Source organism: Entelurus aequoreus, linkage group LG04 (genome assembly GCF_033978785.1).
Source record: "Entelurus aequoreus isolate RoL-2023_Sb linkage group LG04, RoL_Eaeq_v1.1, whole genome shotgun sequence".
NCBI classification, from domain to species: Eukaryota; Metazoa; Chordata; class Actinopteri; order Syngnathiformes; family Syngnathidae; genus Entelurus; species Entelurus aequoreus.
In genome coordinates, this window is record NC_084734.1 from 38,452,129 (window position 1) to 38,465,153 (window position 13,025).

Genomic DNA, 13,025 nt, shown 5'->3' on the forward strand with positions numbered 1-13,025 from the left:
GAGATGCCCTTTCTTTTACACCTGTTGGGAGCGCATTCCACATTGATGTGGCATAGAAAGAGAATGAGTTAAGACCTTTGTTAGATCGGAATCTGGGTTTAACGTGGTTAGTGGAGCTCCCTCTGGTGTTGTGGTTATGGCGGTCATTTACGTTAAGGAAGTAGTTTGACATGTACTCCGGTATCAGGGAGGTGTAGCGGATTTTATAGACTAGGCTCAGTGCAAGTTGTTTTACTCTGTCCTCCACCCTGAGCCAGCCCACTTTGGAGAAGTGGGTAGGAGTGAGGTGTGATCTGGGGTGGAGGTCTAGAAGTAATCTGACTAGCTTGTTCTGGGATGTTTGGAGTCTAGATTTGAGGGTTTTGGAGGTGTTAGGGTACCAGGAGGTGCATGCGTAATCGAAAAAGGGTTGAACGAGAGTTTCCGCTAGAATCTTCATGGTGCTTTTGTTGACCAGAGAGGAGATTCTGTAGAGAAATCTCGTTCGTTGGTTGACCTTTTTGATAACCTTGGTTACCATTTTATCACACGAAAGATTAGCCTCTAGAATGGAACCTAGGTAGGTGACCTCATCTTTCCTGGTGATAACAATGTCACCCACTTTTATAGTGAAGTCATTGACTTTCTTAAGGTTGATGTGGGACCCAAATAGGATGGATTCCGTTTTACCCAAGTGTATGGATAGCTTGTTGTCAGGGAGCCAGGTGCAAATTCTACAGAGTTTACCACTGAGGATTTTCTCCACCTGTGACTTGTCCTTGTCTGATACCAGCAGGGCCGAGTCATCCACATGCTGATGACAAGTCATTTATTTATATTAGGAACAGTAAAGGCCCTAATATACTGCCTTGGGGGACTCCACAGCTTACTGAGAGGGGGGGGGGGGGGGGGGGGGACATGGTGCCGTTCACCTCTACCACCTGTTTCCTCCCCTCCAAGTAAGATTGCATTCAGCTCGATGAGGTTTTATCAAATCCGATGGCTCTGAGCTTATCTAACAGTATAACGTGGTTAACGGTGTCAAAGGCCTTCTGAAGGTCCAGCATGACCATGCCGCAGTATTTTCCCACGTCCACCTCATGTTTGATGAGAAGGCATGTGTCAGTGGAGTGGTTAGTTCTGAAGCCGGATTGGAATTTGTACATTAGTTTATTAGTGGCAAGGTAACTATCGACCTGTTCATAAACTATTTTTTCCATTACTTTCGAAATGGAACTGAGAATAGAAACAGGTCGGTAGTTGCCAGATTCCAATTTGCTTCCTTTTTTAAAGAGGGGAGTTACTCTTGCTATTTTGAATTCTTTTGGTACTTGGCCTTGTGTAATTGAGAGGTTTATTATGTGCGTGATGATTGGGGCAATGGTGGTGGCAGAGTCCCTGAGGAATCGGGAGGGGATATTATCAAGGCCGGTGGCCTTGTTCGGGTGGAGCGCGCTCAATTTTTTAGGTACCTCTTCAGCTGAGACGACGGAAGGCATGCTACTGTAGCATATGTTCAGATATCCTCGAAGTTGTATACAGTGAAACCTCGATGTACAAACGTAATTGGTTCTTGAACATGGTTCTTAAATCGAAAAGTGGGTATAGTGAAGCAGTTTCCCACAAGAAACAATCTAAACATGAGTCAAAATGGGTCAATTTTTATCTGATACTCTTGGCATTGCTTGTGGTGTCCCCCAAGGGTCAGTGTTGGGGCCAAAACTGTTTAATGTGTATATTAATGATATGTTTAATACATCCAAAGTACTGAAATGTATACTATTTGCAGACGACACAAATATATTCTACAGTAGTGATGACTATAATGAGCTCATAAATACAGTAAATGTAATAGAGTGATCTATGTTTGTCTGTTGCCATCTCCTGGTGAATGTTGGCTATAGCGTACTGGGGTTATTTTTTGGTTGGCCAACGATTTACGTGGTGTTGCGCACCTGACGTCACGTGTGTTGAGTCTGTTCTGGAAGTATACAGTAAAGAGACGTACTTCATCACCTCGCCTGTTTATTGCCTCCAACCCAATATATTACAAATGGCGACGAGGATTTAAAAGAAGCCCACTGCGTGAGGGGACTTTATTGGAGGTCCGTGCACTGGTCGTAGGTAAGGCTGACGAGTAGCCTACTTTGTGGAGGAACCGGGCACGTGTCGGAGTAGCAGTAACACCAGATGCTAACATGGCTCAGACAGTGGGTCGCATCGATGAATACAATGATTCAAAGGAGGATTTTGATTCATATCTGGAGCGTTTGGAGCAGTGGATGCTGGCTAATGAGATTGGAAATGACAAGAAGGTGTGTGTTTTCCTTTCTGTTATTGGAGCAGACACTTATAAGCTGCTGAAAAACCTCACGTCTCCGGCATTGCCAAGTGCTTTAGGATATGATGTACTGACGAGGGCGCTATGTGGACATTATAAGCCCGCACCTGTTGTGATAGCAGAGCGTTTTCGCTTTCAGAAACGTAATCAGAAAGAAGGAGAAGCTGTTTCTGACTACATTGTGGCGTTGAGGCAGTTGTCAGCTACCTGCAATTTTGGACAATATTTGGACGATGCCATGAGAGATCGTTTTGTGAGTGGATTACGTTCTGATGCAGTGCAACGCAGGCTGTTGTCTGAAAGGGACCTGACTTTTCCCCGTGCCTGTGAAATTGCAGTCTCAATGGAACTTGCTTCCAAAAATACAATGGAGCTCTCTGGACACAGCGGACCTCACCAGGTAAATGCCCTGTCAAGTGTTAATAATTTTTCTGAAAAGGGGAGGAAAGGACAGTTCAGATGGGACAATAATAACAAAGCAAAGGAACAGAAAGGAGGCAAAAGAGACACATGGGGGCAGCAATCATGTTACAGATGTGGTGGAAAGCACTCAGCACATGACTGCAGATTTAAAAATGAAAAGTGTCATGCTTGCTCCAAAATTGGACACATTGCCCGTGCATGCAGGAAGACTAAAAGGCAATCTTCAACTCAGTATGTTGAAACTGAAGGGAGTGCATCCAAAAGTGGTGATGAGGCAGAACTTTTTGGATTGTATGCAGTTGACTCTACCTCAAACTGGGAAAAAGGTTACATAGTGGATCTTGGACTGGGAAACAAGAGCACCAAAATGTTACTGGACACGGGTTCAGCAGTCTCAGTGGTTTCTGACAGCTTTTACCAGGAAAACCTTACTCAATTTCCATTGAAACCAGTTTGCAAGTTAAAGTTGAAATCATACTCAGGCCAAAGGATTGCTGTTCGAGGGTACATCATGTTGCCAGTACAGTACGAGGACCAGCAAGTGACACTTCCACTGGTCATTGTACAGGGAAGCAGACCTGCCCTGATTGGCCGCAACTGGCTAAAAAAGTTACGGCTGAACTGGAAACAGATTTTCACAGTACACAAGGTGCAGACAAAGACGCATGGTAACACAGGAGTACAGGAGGTGATAGAGAGACATAAGGCAGTGTTCTCAGAGGGCCAAGGCTGTATCACAGGGTTTAAAGCTAAAATCCGCACCAAGCCGGATGCCACACCAATTTTCTGCAAGGCTCGCCCAGTTCCTTATGCACTAAAGGAAGCTGTAGAGAGAGAGCTGGAGAGGTTGGAGAGTGAGAAGGTGATTTCAAAGATTGACAAAAGTGAGTGGGCAGCTCCAATAGTCACCGTACCCAAGGTCGACAAAACTATCAGGATTTGTGGTGACTACAAGGTCAGTGTTAATCAGTGCATTGAAGAGCAGACATATCCACTACCGAATACTGAAGATCTGTTCGCTACATTAGCAGGAGGAACATCTTTCAGAAAACTGGATCTTTCGCACGCCTACCAACAACGACAGTTGGATGAAGAGTCAGAAAAATATCTGACCATAACACACATAAGGGCCTGTACAAGTATCATCGCCTCAGTTATGGAGTTTCGAGTGCTCCTGCGATATTTCAGTCTGTTATGGACCAAATTCTGCAAGGGATGGACCATGTGACATGTTTTTTGGACGATATTCTCATCACTGCTTCCTCGGAGGAGGAGCATTTGACAAGACTGGATAATGTTCTCACACGTTTGGAGAAACATGGCATCAGGGTGAAGCTATCAAAATGTCAGTTTTTCCAGAGCAGTGTTGTATATCTGGGACATCGCATTGATAAGACTGGGTTACATCCTACAGAAGAAAAGGTGACTGCCATAACAAATGCACCTGAGCCCACAAATGTAACAGAACTGAAGTCTTTCTTGGGCCTTCTGAACTATTACAGCAGATTCCTGCAAAACCCCTCTACTGTGCTCCAGCCGCTGCACAGCCTACTCAAAAAGGACTCAAAGTGGGTTTGGACTGTTGAATGTGCAAACGCATTTGAAGATGCAAAGCAACTTCTGCTGCAGAACAAAGTGTTGGTACACTACAACACCCGCCTGCCACTGCGAATCGCATGTGATGCTTCGCCTTATGGAGTCGGGGCTGTAATTTCACATGTAACAGAAAATGGAGAAGAACAACCTGTTGCATTTGCCTCAAGGACACTCACTGAACCAGAAAGGAAGTATGCCCAAATTGAAAAGGAGGCACTTGCTATCATTTTTGGAGTAAAGAAATTTCACAAATATCTTTATGGAAGGAAATTCACACTTATCACTGATCATAAGCCACTGTTGGCCATCCTGGGGCCAAAATCAGCAATTCCAACGTTGGCAGCATTAAGAATGCAACGCTGGGCACTTATTCTCATGGCGTACAATTATGAGATTGAGTATAAGAAGTCAGCTGATCATGCTAATGCGGATGCTTTGTCACGCCTACCCCGAGTAGGGATGAACAACACAGCAGAAGAGGGAAGTATCTTCTACTTTTCACACTTGGAGGAACTCCCTGTGTGTGCAAAAGACATTGAGAGTGCTACTCTTAAAGATCCTGTACTCAGTAAGGTGTGGAACTACACATTAAATGGCTGGCCGAGTTATGTGCAAGATGTAGCATTGAGGCCTTACTTTGTACGCAGACAGGAGTTATCGGCAGATCAAGGCTGCATTCTCTGGGGACAGTGAGTCATCATACCCCCAGGTTATCGACAAAGATTACTGGAGGATCTTCATCATGAACATCCAGGTATCTGCCGTATGAAGGCTCTTGCCCGCAGTTACCTTTGGTGGCCAGGCTGTGATGGTGAAATTCAAGAACTGGTGAACAAGTGCTCAGTCTGCCAAGCAGTACAGAAAATGCCAGCTGTGGCACCATAACATCCTTGGCGGTGGCCAGAAAGAGTGTGGCAAAGAATTCACATCGATTTTGCAGAAAAAGATAAACAGTATTTTTTGGTTGTCATAGATAGCCATTCAAAGTGGTTAGAGGTTTTTCCAATGTCCTCCACCACTTCTCAAAACACCATTAAAGTGCTGCGCGGTCTGTTTGCATCGTATGGACTGCCAGAAGAGCTAGTTTCAGACAATGGCCCACAACTGGTGGCAAAAGAGTTTACTCAGTTCCTGGAGAGTAATGGAGTAAAACACACTGCTGTACCTGCTTACCACCCAGCATCAAATGGAGCAGCAGAGAGATCAGTACAAATCCTGAAACGGGCTCTGAGGAAGAATGTGCTGGAAGCAGACAGCAAGTCTTCCTTGCCACTCAATCACAGACTTGCAAATTTCCTTCTCATGTACCGCAGCACACCCCACACAGTGACGGGACGTACTCCAGCTGAGTTATTCCTGAAATGCCAGTTGAGAACTCGTTTCAGTTTGCTCAAGCCGGAGCTTGCCAGACAGATAGAAGGAAAACAAGCAGCGCAGAAGCATCATCATGACAAAAGGGCTCCCCCTGTTCGCTTTTTCCTGGAGGGAGAGGTGGTTCGCATCAGAAATTTCAGGGGCGGAGTAGAAAAATGGATTCAGGCAAAAATACAGAAAAGACTGGGAACTGTCACTTACCTGATCCAAGAGGGACAGAGACAGCGCACAGTGCATGTGGATCACATGTTACCATGGCGAGAGAACATGGAGAGACTGCCAGTTATCTTGTCTCCACCAGTTGCAGAAAATGTACCATCAGTACAACTGGACAGTGCTGTTTCAGTTCCATCACCAGGACCATCAGTGAGTCAGACACAAACTAGTCTCATCACTGAACCAGATTCAAGGGCTGCTGAGTTGCCATCATCAGAACCCAGATCACCCACAACAAAAACCCCACCAGTGATCCGCAGGTACCCAGAAAGGTTTCGAGTACCACCAAAAAAACTGAATCTCTGAAGACAGTATAAATCTCTGTTAAAGGTGTACAAATACTGTTTTGTATAATACGTACGTTATTGTTGACAAATGAGGGGTAAGAGTTCAGTACTAAAAAAAAAAAAGAATGTGGTTTCAGTACAGTTTTTTAAATTGAACTGCTGCATTTTTTGGTTGGGTTGTGTATTTCTTTTGAGTAATTTCTACATTTCTAAAAGGGGAGGAATGTAATAGAGTGATCTATGTTTGTCTGTTGCCATCTCTTGGTGAATGTTGGCTATAGCGTACTGGGGTTCTTTTTTGGTTGGCCAACGATTTACGTGGTGTTGCGCACCTGACGTCACGTGTGTTGAGTCTGTTCTGGAAGTATACAGTAAAGAGGCGTACTTCATCACCTCGCCTGTTTATTGCCTCCAACCCAATATATTACAGTAAACACAGAACTAAACATAGTAAAAAAATGGATGGACACAAATAAATTATCTTTGAATATAAATAAAACTAAGATAGTGATGTTTGGAAATCGCAACATAACGTCTGAACAGAAAAAAAGTACCGTATTTTTCAGAGTATAAGTCGCTCCGGTGTATAAGTCGCACCGGCCGAAAATGTATAATAAAGAAGGAAAAAAACACATATAAGTCGCACTGGAGTATAAGTCGCATTTTTTGGGGAAATATATTTGATAAAATCCAACACCAAGAATAGACATTTAAAGTCAATTTAAAATAAATAAAGAATAGTGAACAACAGGCTGAATAAGTGTACGTTATATGACGCATAAATAACCAACTGAGAACGTGCCTGGTATGTTAACGTAACATATTATGGTAAGAGTCATTCAAATAACTATAACATATAGAACACCAAAAAATCTGTCACTCCTAATTGCTAAATCCGATGAAATCTTATACGTCTAGTCTCTTACGTGAATGAGCTAAATAATATTATTTGATATTTTACGGTAATGTGTTAATCAATCAATCAATCAATGTTTATTTATATAGCCCTAAATCAATCAATGTTTATTTATATATCCCTAAATCACAAGTGTCTCAAAGGGCTGTTAATAATTTCACACAAGTCGCTCCTGAGTATAAGTCGCACCCACGGCCACACTATGAAAAAAACTGCGACTTATAGTCCGAAAAATACGGTATTGATGGTACCCAAATTGAAATCGTAAATGGGAATACATTTTTGGGAGTAATAATTGACAGTAAACCATCATGGAAACCTCATGTCAGACACATTAAAACAAAAATCTCCAAAAGCCTCTCAATTATAAACAAAGCAAAACTATACCTCAATGAAAATGCACTCCGTACTCTATACTGCACCTCGGTACTGCCATACCTTACATACTGTGTTGAAGTATGGGTAATACTTACCACAACACAATTCATCCTCTGATCATATTACAGAAAAGAGCAGTGCAGATCATTCACAACGTTGGTTATTTAGAACATACTCATAATCTGTTTATGCAATCAAAGTTGCTCAAATTTTATGACTTTGTTAAATATAATACATTAATAATCTTATATAAAGCATATAACAAATTATTGCCGCCTAATCTACAATGTGTTTTTATAAGACGAGTGCAGGCTCATAACTTGAGAGGCTTTGGATATTTCTTATTGCCGAGAGCTCAAACCACTCGTAAACGGTGTGTCTGTATGCGGAGTAAAACTATGGAACAAACTGGACTTACAACACAAGCAATGCCAAACTATTAATCGATTTAAACTATTATACAAACATGGGGTCTGGTTCAAATATAGAGATGAGGGTCTTTAATTTGACCTGCTGTTGTACTCTGTCTCAAAGTGTTAACATGTGCTCAATGTTTCCTTACCATTATTGCTATGTTGTCTATTACCGTTATTGCTATGTTGTCTATTACCATTGTTGGCATTTTGTCTATTACCATTGTTGGTATATTCATTATTCCTACATTGTTGATACAAATTATTGTTACAGTGTAAAAATTATTGTTACCTGTGGTAATGCCACTATGATACAGCATCTGTATTATAATCCTTGAACAAAGTAACAGTGAACTCGTGAATAATCACTGAATGGAGAACTGGGGGTGGGAATAAATACATTATCTTCTTTCCACTCCCTTTCAGGCAAAACTGGACAATCAAGCATTACATACTATACATTACATTTTGCACTATATTAATTTATATTATTATGTGTTGTCAACTTTGTACTTTTTTATGTAATTGCCTGAAATAAATAAATGAATGAAAAAATGAAATGAGCTTCCAGCCTCGACAAATCTAGTGGAAATTTTAGTGAAGGTTTGTACACTTTGAACACAACATAAAGTGCTATACAGTACTGTATATCAAACAAACATAACAAGGACATGATGGATCGACTTTCTATGTAATAAGTCAAAACAACAATGTGCTGTATGCTCTGCTCTGCCAACACATGCACACACACAGAAGTGTCACAAACAATCCTAAACTTCAACAACACTAATAAACATTTAAAAAAGTAAAATACACCCACATAGGAATGGGCCATGTTGATGATTTGGAAGAGTGAGGGGCCGCGCTGGAACGAGGAGGGATAGTGTCTTTTCCTCCGCTGTGATATAAGTCTGCTGTGGCATGTTTTTCCAGACAAAAACAGCTTCATTACGATTAAAACATGTAATGCTGTAGTTATGCTTGTGAGCGCCATTAATACAATTAATCTTAATTTACTCCACAGCGTTGTGTTCCTTTTTTCCATGCTAGTCTGTTGAGTTTTTGGGACTCTTATTGCGTTAGCAAAATGGAAAAAACAAAAAAAGGCAGACATGCTGGAGTGTTATACGACTCTTCCTATGCAGCAAGTGAAGTGGAGGGCTCCACTTTCTCAACAATGTCTCGCCCTGCTTTTTGCCTGCAGGCGCCTGAATGAAGTGTTCGTGCAGAGACATGGTTCGCACATGTAGGCATATTTGGCTTGGTCTAAAAGTTCTCAAATAGAGTGCTTCGTAAATCAAGGTTCCACTGTAACCATTAGACACATGATCATTGACTTGTGGACAGTAAGTCACCAAGTACGCCTCTGACCACTTGAGGTTACCATATTTTTGCACCATAAGGCGCTCTTAAAATCCTTTAATTTTCTCGAAAATCGATGAGTATGCCTAATAACCTAGTGCGCCTAATATACCGTACGTATGAATTCTGGTTGTGCTTACCGACCTCGAATCAATTTTATTTAGTACATGTTGTAATGATAAGTGTGACCAGTCACACCAGAGATATGTGTGGCCTGTAAACTGACGCCTGTTCAAAGGGCATTTGGCGGATTATCCATATATGGTAAAGGTTAACCCAAAGTGGTTTGCGCGGGTCCGCCGTTGTAGTCCGACGATGTGCTCAATAAGCTTCTTCTTTTTCTCTATCTTCTTGTTCTAACATATATGTGAGTGGAGTCTCAATGGAAGCGCTATAAACTACTGGTACAAAAAAGATGACGGGGAGAAGACGCAGTTGAAGTGGAGACACATAAATAAGACCACCCACAAAACGGCACATAGCGGAGAGACGGTTAGAAAGCGGCTTGAAGATAGTCTTTAAAACATAATCTATGCAACATTTTGACTAAAACACCACCATTACATGTTATGTAGACCACAAGGAAATGTTTTAAATGTAGAAAAAAAAATCATAATATGACCCCTTTCATGCGCCTTACAATCCGGTGCGCCTTTTTGTATAAAAATAGACCCGCTCATCGGCCGTGTGCCTTATAATCTGAAGGCCCTATGTTCTGAAAAATATGGTAGCTTGATGGTAGCCCTTGTTGTTCAACCAATAAGGTGTATGGCTTTATTTGCTGTGTAGTTTGAGCCACTCTACTAGAAAAACTACACTTGGACCTAACATGCACTCAAAGATTCCAGAACTACTCACATTGCCCTCCAAGCCCTTGTCAGGGTGTGTTTCAGGGGTGAAGCTGTTGTGTTTGTGGGGCGTCTGAGCACTCCAATCCTGGCAAGTGACGCCCAGTATGGTGATGGAAGTCTGCCCTCTGTAAGTGGCACCATTGCCCACCTTGCAGTCTTTTTTTGAACAGCAAAAAGTGGATACGATTTAAAGCTGCCTTGTCAGGAAGAAGAGATGGGTTTACCTTTCTGGGTGGGAGACTGGCTGGTAGGTTTGTCAGGTGTAGTTGGTTCAGTGGTGGGTGTGCCTCCTTGGGGATTACTGGAACATTTGTCGATGCTGCAGTACTCCCAGCGAACTAAAGGATCAGTGGTGTAGCACCAGGGAGCTCGGTCTCCATCTGGGTTTCTGCACAGATTCCTCTGGAGGTCGCTGTTGGAAGAGAAGACAATCAAGAAGTGACACACAAGACCATTTTGAAGGCTGTAGGGGACTGACGCTGTGGGGAAGTGTTCTGGCGTCTTGGCGTGCGCATGTGGACTCATGGAGCTCCAGGCCTGACATTTCTTCCCACGGATGGTTTCTGACGTGACCCCTCGGTAACTTGAGCCGTTGTCCACATAGCAGTCATCTTCGTCTGAAGGGATCACAGGCTCATCTGCAGGGACGACAACACCCCATCATCAGGTTAATGTCTTACAAGATGTTTGCTGTAGTCCTCCTGGTCTCGTCAGTACCTGGTCCAGGTCCGTCCCCACATGTTGGCACACTGCAATACTCCCAGCGGGTTTCAGAGTCGGTGGTGTAACACCACGGCTTCCTCTCACTGTCTGGGTTACGGCAATAGTTGGCATCTAGACCTCTGTTTAAAAAGAAACATGTGTAAGTCTACTTTTGCCCACTGGGGGCAGTGTGGTGCCATTAGGAGATGACATATAGCAGAAAGTTCTACGATGACGCTAACCTGCAGGGGTAGTTGTCAGGCGTGCGGTTGTGTTTGTGCGGCGTTTGAGCTGACCAACTCTGACATGTTTTGCCAGATTCGGTCACAGCAATGGTGCCTCGGTAGGCGCTGCCTTCGCCGGTGGCGCATGTCATCTCAGGGACGACGGTGGGAGGTTCTGATGCTAAGGAGGACATTTCAAAAGGTGTATTTTCAGCAAAAATGCTTGTCTCACATGCTTTTGATTGATAGGAGGCGGGGCTTACTGCAGCGAGGGATGGAGCAGATCTCCCATCGCTTGGTGGGGCTGGTCGTGAAGCACCACGGCCGAGGATCTCCGTCTGGATTCCTGCAGTAGTTCTCTTCTAGATACTTCTCTGGAAGCCTAAAATAATGTTGATTGATTGCCATTGAAATCATAAATGCACAGCGTCATCTATTTATTTAAAAAAGTGAGTGTCTGAGGTCTCACGCGCTGGGAATGTAGCCGTGGTTGTGAGGTTTCTGCGAGTCCCAGCGCTGGCAGGTGTAGCCGCTCTCGGTGGTGGTGACCTTCCCTCGGTAGTCCTCGCCGCTGCAGTGGATGCACTCCTCTGCCAGGACACAAGGGGGCGTTAATCGTGGTGACGTGCACAAGACGTGGCGAGCGTCTACCTGTGCAGCTGGGCACACCGCAGTGCTCCCAGCGGGTATTGGCGTCAGTGGTGTAGCACCAGGGACCCCCGCTGTCCCCATCGGGGTTTCTGCAGAAGTTGGACTCCAGGTCGGCTAGCGGATGGCTCTCTGGTGTGATGCTGGACGGTGACAAGAATTAGAGCCATGTTGAAACACATCATTTGACCTCAGCTCCTACTTACTTGGGCCTGTGGGGGAATTTAGCTTCCCAGCGCTGACACTCCTTTCCTGACTTTGTTCTGGCTTTTGTTCCTCTGTAGTCCTTCCCGATGCCCTTCACACACTCCAGGAGGTAATCTGGAAAACAAGAAAGGAAAAAAAAAATTAAATACATTACAGGAAAACTCATCAAACATGTAGGAAGATTAAGGCCATTCTAAAATTAAAAAGTAAAATTAAGAAAGCTAAAACATTTTTCAAAAGCTTTTTTGATAAGAGAAAAGCCGTGAAACAGAAAAACTTTTGTTTTTTTTGCTTTTATTTAAAGATGCATTTAGAAAGAGAAAAGTGATTAAAAAAAATACTTTGTAAAATTATTAGTATTTTTTTTTAAACAAACATTTCTCCGAGCATTACAATTTTTTTGTATTTTTAAGAGTTAAAAAAAATACAAACTTTTCTCCTAAAATGATTACTTCTCTGCCCAAAATATGTATTTTTACTAACATTACAACACTAATGTTGGACTGGACTCTCGCTGATGTGTTGGACTTTCACAATATTATGTCAGACCCACTCGACATCCATTGCTTTCGGTCTCCCCTAGAGGGGGGGGGGTTACCCACATATGCGGTCCTCTCCAAGGTTTCTCATAGTGATTCACATTGACGTCCCACTGGGGTGAGTTTTCCTTGCCCGTATGTGGGCTCTGTACCGAGGATGTCGTTGTGGCTTGTACAGCCCTTTGAGACACTTGTGATTTAGGGCTGTATAAATAAACATTGATTGATTGATTGATTGATAATGTTAAAAAATGTTTATGAAAAAAATAAAAATAACAAACTTTTTTTTTTTCACTTTTTTTTTTCACATAACTTATTTCCAAGAATATTAACAGAAAAAAAAAGGCAAACGAAAATTCGACTTTCCTCCACTAGACAAGTTGCTATTAGAAAAGTAAATATTTTTCTTTTTCTTTTTAGAGATAATTTTTTTTGCTTTTTAGTGTGCCTTGTACTCATTCTAAAAACGTCTAGCTGACAACAGATCAACATAATTGTGGTGTTTGTTGCTAGGCAGAAAGGCATATTTCAATCACCTCCACTATAGGCTAATGTGAGCTCAACACTTA

The 13,025-nt window shown here is 42.7% G+C and overlaps 1 protein-coding gene across 1 annotated transcript in view; it reads right to left on the reverse strand.

Annotated features, from left to right (window-relative positions):
* Positions 1-13,025, reverse strand: part of LOC133648583 (plasminogen-like) — a 28,478-nt gene that overhangs the window by 6,119 nt on the left and 9,334 nt on the right. Inside the window, exons 4-12 of the mRNA XM_062044816.1 lie at positions 11,917-12,031; positions 11,714-11,853; positions 11,532-11,652; positions 11,326-11,444; positions 11,081-11,243; positions 10,854-10,978; positions 10,615-10,774; positions 10,361-10,548; positions 10,144-10,292 (exon numbers count right to left, since the gene is read on the reverse strand). Coding sequence (XP_061900800.1) covers positions 10,144-10,292; positions 10,361-10,548; positions 10,615-10,774; positions 10,854-10,978; positions 11,081-11,243; positions 11,326-11,444; positions 11,532-11,652; positions 11,714-11,853; positions 11,917-12,031 — 1,280 coding nt within the window. The remainder of the gene's footprint in view (positions 1-10,143; positions 10,293-10,360; positions 10,549-10,614; positions 10,775-10,853; positions 10,979-11,080; positions 11,244-11,325; positions 11,445-11,531; positions 11,653-11,713; positions 11,854-11,916; positions 12,032-13,025) is intronic.